A 12532-nucleotide genomic window follows, 5' to 3' on the forward strand; every position below is an offset into this window, starting at 1 on the left:
CCTTTAAAGTGGAGCCAACTTTATTCAAAGGCACCGAGGAAAGTAATTACATTAGTTTACAAATGCCTTTGTGTTCTGCAGTCTTCCTAGGTTTGGGGTGTGTTTCCAGTTTAACTCTGACAGTTTACAAACCTACCCCGGCCCTGCTAAATAAAGGCAGGACTGCAGCTTCTCCTGGCGGTCCCAGGGGTGACCGAAGACAAAACCCACGTAAGCATATTTGTAAGCGAAGTCTTACACCTTCTCCTAGCAGGAAAAGTTTGCAAACAACCTGTGAATTTAAGCCATTGATGAAGGATCTCTTTGATCAATGAATTAAAGGAAGCGGAGGGGAAATACCATGTTTCTTATGCCAGGAATTGCTGTTGGGAAGTAGCATTCGGTTGTACTCACCCCTACCGAAAGCACCCACCAAACCGGGCTGTTTGGGATGACTGTACCACTGGGATGGACTACAAAGGAGCACGCGGTGTCCTGGCGCGGCTCAGCTGATGGGTGCCGACTTGCTCAGCCATAACAGCTCCAGCACATCCAGCTGGGCAATCCCACCTGGCTTTCATGAAACCAAACGAACTGCAAAACCACCTGCAAGGCTTTTGCAAAATGCTCTGCAAGGCCAGTACATGCTGGCCTGTGTGCAGCAGAGTGCCTGAACACGGATGTCCCCAAAAAGGGGACCTTGGTGGGTCAGCCACCGCTCAGGCACAGCCCAATAAATCATCACGCGCGGTGGAGTCTGTTCAAAATCCAGGCACGCCGACATTCTCCGACATCCCCCCCGTGCCCAGGACAGCATCGTTTCCCCCGGGACCACGCCAGGGGTCCCACAGTCCCGGCAGCCCACCCCACGCCACCCAGGGATGTACCACAGGGGCGCAGGGAGCTGCCGGCACAGCGATGTGCGGAGCAGCGTCTGCCGGTCCATACGTGAGCGCACTCACTCGTGGCCCCGTCCACCCGGCTCGCTGCGCGCGAGCTCCCACGAGCTTCGGCTGCAGCGGGAGGAAGGCGGCCGGTGGCTCCGACAAGCCCGTGCTGGCCCAGGCGAGCGGGGCTGCTCCTGCGGCTCGCCTGCTCCTCCCCAGCGCTGGCTTTTAACTGCATGTCAGGCATTAAATGGTCTTTTACACGGAATACTTAAAATTGACGGAGAAATGAATCTGGTGCCTTCAGTATTTCTCTCGTCCCTGCTGGCCTCCCTTGGAAAAACAAAGGGGAAAAAAACCCAAACAAGCCACACACGAATAACCCTCTCAACGTGTCTGCAAAACGTTGCAAGTATTTGTAGACATAGGCTCACACACGAGCTCCACAGATGATAGCATGTGTGAAACTGGAAAACGGGTTCAGTGTGCTTTGGCCCGAGTCTGGCACGTCCTCCTTTTCCACGGCCGTTAGGATACAAAGCGCTTATTTATTTCTTGAAGCAAAACAATCCTTGCAGCGAGGCCAGATGCTCCGAAATGGAGAGGAGAGTGGGAACTGCTGGCTGGGTCTGCCGTGTGCGGGGATGCAGCCAGGCACGCACCCCGGGAGGGAGCCAGGGTCCCCCCCGAGACCCCGCAGCCCCGGCTGGGAGAAGACCGTTATCACCCCCAGATCCGTGAACCCGCCTGTGTGCCGGCACGTGGCAGCGGGAGACGGATGCGATCCCCGGTGCCGGGCGGTCCGGCACCCCGCAACGCTGGGTTTGCTCTCGGAAACCCGCTCCCGAGTCGCAGGGACAAAGGCAGGGAACAAAGGAAAAATAATTTTCCCAAGTGCTATTTGTTCTGGCACGCTCTGCGGCTCTCCGCGCGCTTCTCTCCCACGGCTAACGGCAGCCGCGTCGTTTGAGCGTTGCTGCTCACCAGTTGAGAACGACATCCGCTCCTGCCAAGCCTTTGGAGCAGTTCTTGGTCTGTAGGAGATCCCGCGGAAACATTGCTTCCCGCTGGCATCAAAGAAGAACATTTGAATGAAGGCCGTACATCCACAAGTTTTAGACTTGTGAAAGCGCATGCCATGATTCTTCTTTTTTAAGCAGAAATCGAATTTGGATAAAAAGGAGCCAGAAACGGCACTTTCAAAAGCATCTGAGAGTGGTCTTTGTGCTGCGAGGTACTGACCGGCAGAGCCGCTCTCATACTGCTGAGTCCCCTGCAGCACCAGCAATTATAATGATCATCTGCTGCATTGATCATAGCTGATAATTCCCCTAGGTAGGCCACTTAAAGTGCTTTTGTATTAATAAGTTACAGGGTAACATACTACAATAACGCTGCAACAAGGAAAAGCTGTAATTGTACGCTGGACTAAAGCTCCAGGGCAAGTTTATATTGTGTAGTCAAGGATTTTTCTGTTTTCTTTTCCACTCCCCGCTCTTCCCCTGCCTCTCACCTCTGCTGACCACCACACAGCTATTTCAAATTTAAGAACCAAGCAAACCCCACCAGGTGAGTAGTTTTGTTTCCATGGCCCACCAAAAGAAGCCGATTCCCTCCCCGATAAGAAGATTGTTCAAGGATTAAATAATTTTAACAGCTTCTATCAGCTCACCTCAATCAGGCAAACACCCCAGGATACAGAAATGGAGCAAGAGCCCAGACGCACAGTTTTGCCACGGTTTCTTTTCTGCAGCACGGGATGCACTCACACCTCCTCCATCCGCTCTGCTCCAGGGCAGAGGGAATAGCTCCAGAATCTCCTAGCCCGCCCCAGCTGCCCCCAAGTCACGCAGCACTGGCATCGCACACAGAAAAAGCATTTCGTGTGCAGGATTGCCGCTCCGTCCAGCTGGGAAGCATTCGGCATGGTCCAATGCCTGGAGGCTGGATTTAGACAGCTCCAGCCTTGAAATAAGAGCCGCTAACTGCCAGGCTATTTAGATACCGAAAGAGTTCAGTTGGGAGGTGATGGACTTACCGCTACCTCTGAGTGAAATTGGAGAGCTTTTAAAAAAGTGCTGAAATGCAGCTTTTGCGTAAAATACTACAGCGTGCATGTGTGCAAGGGGGCAGAGCGAGAGGCGGCTGCAGCTTCTGGCACCGGCGTACGTGAGTTACAGCTCCTGTCTGCAGCACCCTCGGCTTCCCATCCGCTGTGCTCTGCTCTCAGGGTCAGGATCTGTCAAGGAAGGTAGAGCTCTTCACGGGGCTTTCGTCTTTCCTCTGCCTGGCCATAAATTAGCTTCTCTGCTCTCCATTACCATGCAGGCTTGGGGCACAGGGCTGCTTTGGTCCGTCTCGTTCCTTCCTTGCTGCGTGCGAGACTTTAGTCTCCTGAGGAGTGAAACAGTTTGCTGAACTTATAGGGCTCAAGAAAGGACGAGAAGGTAAAACGCACTTGACCGTAACACAGAGGCACAAGTGAGGCCCACGTCCCCCAGAGATGACTGGCCCAGATAATGTACTTTCTACCACACTGAGGTGGTGAAAGTGGGTGTCTTTAGGTAAGGTGTAAATGCATGTTCAGTGTAGGTTCAGCTCCACTCTCCTTTCCTCACTTCGTGACCTGAAGAGCAACTGATAAAGCTTGGAGGTTTTATAACTCAAGCCCTTGCTACAGGTCTTGCAAAAGATCCGGAACGGGAATCAACACATGCGTTATCCCCTGAATAAAGCCCCTGTGACAGCTACGAGTCTCACACCATGCTGCAAAGCTCTCCAGGTCCCAGCTCTAATGGCTGTCTTAGAGGAAAATGATCCCCTGAACCTTCATGCTACTAATTTTACCTCAGATGAGGTTTTCATAACTTTTTAAGGGACTCGATCAGAGCAACTGTGCTGACAGCAAGAGGGAATTAAGTTCTTATGGCACATACAAGGGTCCTGAACATTGGCATGCCAGAGCCATACCGAAAGCCGCACCGCATTTGAAGTAGAGCCCCATCTTTTGTTTAATTGGAAATCTGTGCCCACAACCAGCTGCTCCTATTATTGAGACACAATAAAGACAGAAATCCTCAAAAATCCCTTGTATTCAGAAATTCAAGCTGGCATGTTATAACCTCTTTGGATTTCTCCAAACCACAGGCCCAAGGAATTCAAGGCTGCGCATTCACATGTATTTACGCATGCCTTGCCTAAAAATGTGAAAAACACATCATAAAAGTACTTATTTTTAAGCATCTGCCCTCAAACTTATGTCAGTGCAAGGAGGATCAGCTGTCGGACTGCCAGCCCCAGCAGACAAACTGGCTCCCGAAATTGCCTTCCCCCATCTTTGCAGCCAGCCCCGGTCTGGGATTTTGCGTTACTGAGGACACGTTTCTATTGGTGTCTGCCCATGTCAAGGCTTTCACAGTTACTTCTCTATCTGACCATCGAAGGGCAGGCAGGAAGAAGAGTATTTCTCAAAGCCCACATCCCGAGCTTCTGCCTCGCCTCCTGTACAGCCACCTCTCCCGTTCCCATCTGCATCCGTATCTTCCAGAAGAGAAGTCCCTCTTCTGCAATAAGACAACTTCTCATTGAGGTCCAATCCAAGCGGGATTAGAGCCCAGAGGAGCCTCTTGGGTATCCTCTGTAGCTGACGGCTATTACAAGAAACCACATTTTCTAATCACGTTATAATTTATGGAGCTCAGTCTTGGGTTTTTACCCATCGCTATCCCTGTTGGCAGGTTGCCGCTGAGCCTTACACCTCTGATGGTTTGAAATCTCTTCCAATTTCCTGCCTGAATGCATTTGGAGCCAGTTTATATCTATGTTCTTGTGCCAAAGTTGGAGCTTGAATAACTGTTCTTCCTCCTCTAATGCATAGGGAGTGATCACAAGCCTTCGATTTGCTAGGCTGAACAAACGAAGCTCTTCTAGGCTCCTCAAGGAAATAACATTTCCAGTCTCCTTCCAGTTTATACCCCTCTTTCTTGACCAGCGATGTCATAAATTTTAGCCAGTTTTCCAGATGAATTTTTACCATACCTTATGCAGTGGTATTATAAAATTTTTTTATATTACTATCTTCATCCCTGTGTTATAAACATATTTAGAAATATATAATATTTACGGCTGTTGCATAAAGCACTTTGTAGTCCTGCGTTCTGATGAGCCATAATATAAGGGATAACTTTCAGCTCCGCTCTTCAATGCAATGTCTAGATCATTACCTGTGAACACTGGACCAATGCTTTTTTTTTCTTTTCAGTAGTGGGCATTAAGTAACCAACATGATTTTCACATAGTTGACATGTACCACAGACCAGCTGATGCCCGAATTAGCGTCTAGGAATCCAGTGAGACCTTGTAGGTTTGGGTCGATTCCCCTTTAGATTATACCTAATAATTTAAGCTATGGATTGAAAGGGCTTTCCAAATTCTGAAATGACCTGTGGAAACTGCCAAAAGCCAATGTCACGTTTGTTGGCCAACTTCCCCCCGTGAAATCCTGTAAATTGCTGCGTTGAGTGAGACGTGAACACTGTCTCCCAAGAATAGCGAGGTAGGAAGGCTGTCGTCCAAGTATAATAAGAAAATTGCATTAGTCTTTCAGGGGACCACTTACCTCCCCAGCTCATATGCTGCGTAGAGATTTTAATAAAGTAGAATATTGCAGGAAAAGTTGTTTCATTTCATCTGTTTCGTGTCAAAGAAATACGACAGTGAAACAGCGGAAGGCAGAGAAAAATTCACTGCCTGCAAATCTGCGTTTTCAGCCCAGCCTGACAGCAGTGTCCTCAGCCAGAGCAGAGCCCACCAGCTGCTCCGCAGCAGACATCAGCCTTCCAGAGGCTCCACATCACTTGCGCACACCTGACTCGCGGACCAGAAAGCCCCAGGTCTGTCTGCAGCCTTGCACGGCTCCAGCACGTTGCTGCAGAGGTACCTCCTACCCCCACGGGAGGCAAACGGCACCCTCCCGCAACACGGGGCAGCTCCCAGCCCTGCGACCCCCCAGGCAGATGGTAACTCCCGGAGAAATTCAGGGTGCTGCTCTTCACTCGGGGACAACCTCCAGCCCTGCATCATGGCTCTTTCACAGCCCAGAGAAGTCACACCTTGCTTTTGTCTCCTTAGTGGCTCGTCTGATGTGTGAAAGGTCCCGAAGGGCTGGCGGATGAGCTCCGCTGGAAGGATTTCAGTGCCTGTCTTTGGCTCTGCTTACGGCTGCTCTTCATCTCCATGGTGATTAGAGACAGGTCTGAAGTGGCAAATCTGCTAAAAGGCCCAGCAACGCAGACAGAGGAGTGTAATTAGAAAGCAGGTGTTTGTCTCAAGGAGCACTGTTACCTCTGCAAGAAACAGATGCTGGAAGAACCTAAAAATACATTAACCTGGGTAATGCAGGAGATGCCAGTACCTACTGCTAGAGCTAACGGACTTCTATTTTCTCCGAGCATCCCAAACTCCCGGATGGCACACTATTTCTTAAAAAGCACCTGAGGGATCACAGAAGCATCCAGGTCTTCTGGAATATGTCACCACCGTGCTGGAAGTTGGTTTCAATTGCTGTTCATGCCATGCCGTACCCATCAGAGACCATGTCTACCTGGTCAGGTACCACCTGTCACTAAATATCTGTATTTCCACCCAAAGCTACAGGGACATGGGCCAGCTTGGGCCCCAGAAACCACCGACACGCCTGGACAGAAGGCCGTGCTGAGAGCAGGCTGCACCAGCTTGGGTATGGTCATCCAACGGGACTTCCGAAACCCAACTGGTTCGTGTCCCTGCAGCATGAAGGACCAGCAGAGCTACTTCAGGACCATCTGCATCTCTCCATGCGCTGTGTCTTGTACCTCCTGGAAGGCACAAAAGGGAGCCTCTGACATAAGGAAGGTGACAGAAAAAAAGGCTACCGCCGGATTTGCATGGTTGGATGGCACCAAATGAAACATACGGTGCTGCGGAGTTTCAAGCAAGCACCGAGCAAGGCTTGTAAAGACAAGAAAAAGAAAAAAACCACCACCACCGAACTACTGGATTTTCTCTAATCAGACAGATAATATTTACAGCCTACAGGCAGTGCCAAAATATTTCAGGAAATGCCTAAGCCCTTCTGAATAAAAGCTCAGGAAAACACAGTATTTAAGGACAGCAACTACAACAGTAAGAATGAAAGCTTTCCACCCTCTCCCAGCCTCCTTACACAGTTTAAAATGATTGCCATAGCAATTATCAAGGCTAAGCTCATTTTGCAGTCTCCTCTGCAAATTAAGTTCTGAGTTGAACACGTAAAAGATCAGCATAAAAACCAAGCGAATCATGTAAACTGCAAGGAGCAGAAATCAACGCGCTCTCTGCACAGACAGCATGCTGAGGTCTAATGCATCCTGCGCAATTCCTGTACCGAGGGACTCGAACTTCATTTGAGCAATTCCTTCCAGTAAGGCACAAATATCATACTTGGAAAAACCCAACCCCAAAGACTTTGGCTCGTTTTTCAGAGTCATCTACCGGCTTTAACCGTCTTCCCTGGACTTACCGCAGAGCAGAATGGTCCAGGAGGGCACAGCAGGAGCACCAAGTCCCTGGGCAATACTGGAGTCCCACCACTTTTTTTTCCCATGAAACAGTAGTAGGTACATCCGTATCCGTTCCCTTGCACAACCACAACAAACCCCATCCTGGAAGTATTTTGTTTCCCACCTCTCAATTACCAATTAGATATATCTACAGACGCAGAAAACCACAAGTCCTGCAAGGATCGCATCTCTATTTTGTTTCATTAGTGCATTCAGACCAGACCCGTCTCTGCAAGTCTCTATAGTGCACCCAGAAACAGCCATAGGCAACAAGTGCTCACACCCCTAGGAGAAAAATCAGGGCAAACTATTTCCAAAGAGCATATTAAAACAATTTACTTCTGGTAACCGAGTGGTGTCATTGTTACCTGCTCAGGCTTCAGGCCAGGGGGGACCCATGCGTACTCTTCCAAGGCACAGCCCGAGTCGTCGTCAGAAGTCGAATTCCTCTGGAAGTCGAACATGAGCTTCGTGACGGTCTTTTCCATCTCCAGAGGCATAACTGTTACGATGTGCTCTTCCTGGGAGCACTTACAGTGAAGGCAAATCTTCCTGCAAAGTGAGGAGAGAGGAAAAAGAGGAGGTGCCCCGGTGAGTTGCACTTTAAATAAGAAAGCAAAGCAATTCCTGCCAGTCGCTGGCCTGCGGATACTAAACTCAACCCTTTTTTATGCTCAGGCATTTTCTAACGTAGGATTTGTCTCTTTCACAAGGAGGAAATAAAAGTCCGTATTTGCTGTAACAACACTTGGCAATCAAGCTGAGTCAGACTGCCCAGAGTTTGGGGATATGTAATTGCTTGTCCCTTAATGCACCGCGAGGAGCATTTCCAGGGGCCAGCACAGGCAAGGGCCGTGTGCCTGCCTGGTGCGGATCGGCACGCCAGCTGGAAATTGCAGAGCAGTTACCGAATTTAGGACAGCTGAGCACTTGGCTAATACAGAAAATGGTGGATTGACTGGGAAGCTGTGAATGACAAGTCCCTTTAGCATGCTGATAGCATAAATTTGCTTATTAAAGTAGCATAAAAATTGATTATAGTCTGAACATATGAAGCTAAATTAAATTAAGGGAGGCTACAAAAACCACAGTCACACTACAACGGCATCTTAACCGCCCGGCTCAGCGGCACCCCGGCTCACACGCTGCCCGAGAGCCAGACGGGGAAGGGGGGGTAAGCACAAGAAGAACTGAAAGAACAGTCCACAGGTTGCCATTAGCTTAATTCACTGCAAATATCACTTCTTAGCATTTCTTTTAAGGGTCTGTTCCTGCAGCTGGTGGTCCATGGGAGATTTTCTTCATGGGCTTGAGCGTGAGCATTTATCTGCGGGGCTGCTAGGACATCACACCCCTTTGCCAGGGGTAACAGCGAAGGACTAACCCGGCTGAAAACATCCCCCAGCCCCATAGGAAGAGGTTAAAGGGAATGCTGATAAATTGGCTTCTATTTCTGAAAATGCAATGCTCTTCCACAATATGGGTCAATGGTATCTATTTTGAAGTAACCACACAGGATTCTGAATTAATTTGCACTAATGAAATGCCACTGACTTCTGAGGAATGAGATACGGTTTTACTTGGGTAGCAGAAGGGAGACATCTCGGAAAAAATAAGGTACCACACAAAAAGCAAGGGAAAAGTTACCGTTGCCATTGGAGGCTTCTCTGCTATAAGGTAAAGCAAAGAAATTCAGAGGGCAGCAACAGTTAAACACAGGGTTCTTTAATTTTCAAACACCTTTCCTTCTTGTTCATCATGGTGTACAAGCCAGCTAAGCATACCAGCGCTCAGATCCAGATTCGAGTCTAAATTTCCACTTGGCCCTTACAGCACAAAAAATGCACTCTAGCAAAAGTCAAGAGGCTCCATTAAGTCAAGCCAGGGAGATTTGCCAGATTTTCCCATTTCCTGCCTTTCATCGGATCTAAACCACACAGCGACCCCCACGCACCCCCGGCATCTGGTTTGTGTCCAGTCGGAGAGTCTCGGCATCGCCTCTGGCTGTTACCTTAAAAAATAATCAAGGCACCATTTCATGTGAATACTTTAATTAATCAGCTACCGTGGAAGGGTGCTCTGCCTCAGCAAAGCCGCTGGTTTCTTTGCCGTTTCCATCTCATTTCAACAGTATGATTAGAAGCACCTCAATATGCAACAAGATGCTAGCAATAATTAATAGCTCCAGAGCCCCAGGTTCGGCACTGGAGATAGTTATTCTAATGGAGTTTAGGAGTTCTTAGCCAAATTTGAATTTTCAGGATATCAATCACAAGCTTCAAAGGGAGACAAACCCAACAGTCCATGCTTGGGTAGCAGCAACGCCAGGAGCACGGGCGCTGTGGCGGGGAGGAAGCCAGCCTGCACGTTTTTGCCCTCCTCCCCGCTCCACACACATCCCCTCCAGGAGACGGAGGATGGCAGGAGAGCGCCAGAGGTTTTGGCTTTTAATAAATGAGATAAATCAGGCCACCGTGAGGACTTTAAACAACAGTGTCAAAGAGTTAATAAGCGAGATGTATGATCGTTTAGATCCCAGAGGCCACTCCATGCGACCGCCATCCTACAGCTCACACCACGTACAGCCAGGAGCGTGAGGACCGGGTCGGGAAGCTGATTTACACCCACCCTCACTCCTGCCCCATCCCAGGCAAGCGGGTATCACCAGTGGTTGGCTTCTCCTGGTCAGAAAAGTAAAGAATGAAACGGACACAGGTAGCCTGTCTACTCATCAGTGATGTCCCCAGGCCAGGGCAATGGGCTCTGTAAAAACTTTGCACCATTAAAAGCTGAGCATCTCCACGCATGGGGTTTCTGCCACTTCTCTGGGCAAACTGTACAAACTTCAAGATCTTGCCCCTGAGATACTCAGTTCTCTTCCTTTCCCCTCATTAAAAGCAGAAGATTAACAGCTTTAATTACAATTATTTTCTTTACATTAGGACATGTTGTTTCATGGGAACAATACTCAGTGTCCTAGGAGTGTCTTTCCAGTCCTATGATATGGTTTCCATGACTTCTTTGCATAGGTCTCACTTACTCAACTTTATTTTATCGTCTTGCAGCTCGCTATAATTAAAAATAATTCCCCGTAGTAAAAATGTAATATAAAAATGTACATTTCAAACACGAGATGAAATTGAAAAAGCAGCATCCCCCCACCGCCCTCGAAGCAGGGCGGCACGAAGTGAGATGACGCACGTGCCAGCGCTCTACCGCACGCACGACGACCGGAGCAACGACGTGCCGTGGGTGCCGATGCCGCGGCGGAGAGCTGGTGGGCGTTGGAGAGGAGCGGGGCCACGGCTGGCAGCCTGCTCGGCTGCTCCTGCCAGCAACGGCTCGTTAGTCTTTAACGCGGGAAGAGCGGCGGAGCCTGGAGATGCTCAGCGCATCGGCGTGCTGCATACCTTACCGTACAAAGGCTGCTGCAGCCCAGGTGGAGTGGCACGTCCTGCAAAGGGAAACCCATTAGCTCGGCTCTGGCCAGACACAAGCCTCACCTAACCACCACCAAAGCTTCATCAACAACCACCTCCGCTGCCTGTGCAGCCAAGGAGCCCCACACAACTTGAGAAGAGCGCGGGGAGGTGGGGTTTTTTTAAGCAAGAAGAAACTAATGCCAATCACTCTCTAGAAATCCCGTCTTTGCTCCTGAGCCTTTCCGTCTTGCTCTCATCCCAGCGAAGGGTCTGCAAGGTCATCTCAGGCAAGCACCTGCCCTGGTGATTAAGAGAGGTCTCCGGCATCGGGGAGGACAGAGGGTTGGAGATATTTTGGTGCTGTTGCTAAAAGCTGGGGACATCCTGGAGCATCACTTGACTCCAGGAGCTGAGGGCTGGCGAGGAGAAACCCAGTGATGCTGTGTTTCCCAACGGAGAAAGGAGAGCTGACAGCACAACCAGCTTCAGGCACGGAGGGTAAATAAAGGAGCTGTTAAGCAGCTGTAGCTTGGGGACAGGGAGGAAAGAAGAGAGGGAGCCAGCCAGCTGCCATGCTGCTGCGGGAGGCACGGGCTGGGGAGCAATCCGGCAGGGCTGCTCGGCACGGAGCTACACGGAGCTGCCCTGCCGCGGGGCCAGGATGGCGGGAAGCAAATGGGGAGAAAAAGAACATTTCCTGGTGTCGGATTTAGCTGGAAAGGAGCCTGCCTTGAATTGACTTCACATGGTACAAAGCAGCAATGCCTCGAAAACAGATTGAAAAATTTGTTCTACTCGAGGCCAGCGCTTCATGTGATGAAGTTACAAGACGGATGTATATTATTTTGCAACGGCTGCTTTTACGTGGTGCTCTTGGCACGGCATCCAGTCCTCTTCTCAGGGGAGGCTCTAACCCCCCTCCCCAGTTACATCCCCCCGCATCCACTGGTGCCGGGGGACGGTGCAAACTGGATCCACCACCCCACGCCAGCCCTCTTCTCTCTACAGACGAAAACAGGCACACAAGGGGAATCTGAAGCAAAGAGGGCCCAACGCACCAAGCGGGAGAACCTGGCTCCCGAGTGCTTCTCGCTTGGGATGCAGAAGCATGCTTCCAGCCCAGGTCCACCTACGTACGGCTCGACGTGAGCCCAATTGACCTGCGAGGTCTCTGGGACGAGGCAGTCTCTCGTTGTATGCCACGGTTAGCAAAGCACAGCCTCTGCCATTGCTGGAGCCTCCCACAGGCCTTTCATCGTAGCAACGGCACCAACAATAAGTTAAACTACGCTGAAAACACTAGTGCCATGCAAGAGGCTCTGGAGAGAGACGCTAGCATGCCCCCGGCTTTCTGAAGAGAGCTGAGGTCTCCCTGCTGTGAAAAAGCAGCAACGACTCCAAACTGAGAAAGCACAAGCAGAGCTAAAAAGCCAGGGAAGAGGGAACTGGGGGCAGCCTGAAGCCAGGGCAAAGCGGGTCCTTGCAAATGGTGTGTAGCTCCAGTAAAGGAGCCGGCCAAGCTGGCCTCTCCCAGCAAACAGCGCGCGCGTGTTGGGGTCTGGGGCAGTGCAGGCAGGACCCGACTCCTCCGGGGTTGTGAGGGCAGCAGACCCCTGCCTGCAGGAAAAGCTCCTGGCCACGAGGCTCTTCTCTTCCAGCCACGGCT

General features: G+C 50.3%; 1 protein-coding gene across 3 annotated transcripts in view; it reads right to left on the minus strand.

The window, feature by feature from the left end:
- Positions 1-12532, minus strand: part of PRICKLE2 (prickle planar cell polarity protein 2) — a 108019-nt gene that overhangs the window by 24266 nt on the left and 71221 nt on the right. For all 3 annotated transcript variants that reach the window (XM_052777754.1, XM_052777756.1, XM_052777755.1), the window contains one exon: positions 7813-7996. In XM_052777754.1, coding sequence (XP_052633714.1) covers positions 7813-7996 — 184 coding nt within the window. The remainder of the gene's footprint in view (positions 1-7812; positions 7997-12532) is intronic.

Source organism: Harpia harpyja, chromosome Z, assembly GCF_026419915.1.
Source record: "Harpia harpyja isolate bHarHar1 chromosome Z, bHarHar1 primary haplotype, whole genome shotgun sequence".
Lineage (NCBI taxonomy): Eukaryota > Metazoa > Chordata > Aves > Accipitriformes > Accipitridae > Harpia > Harpia harpyja.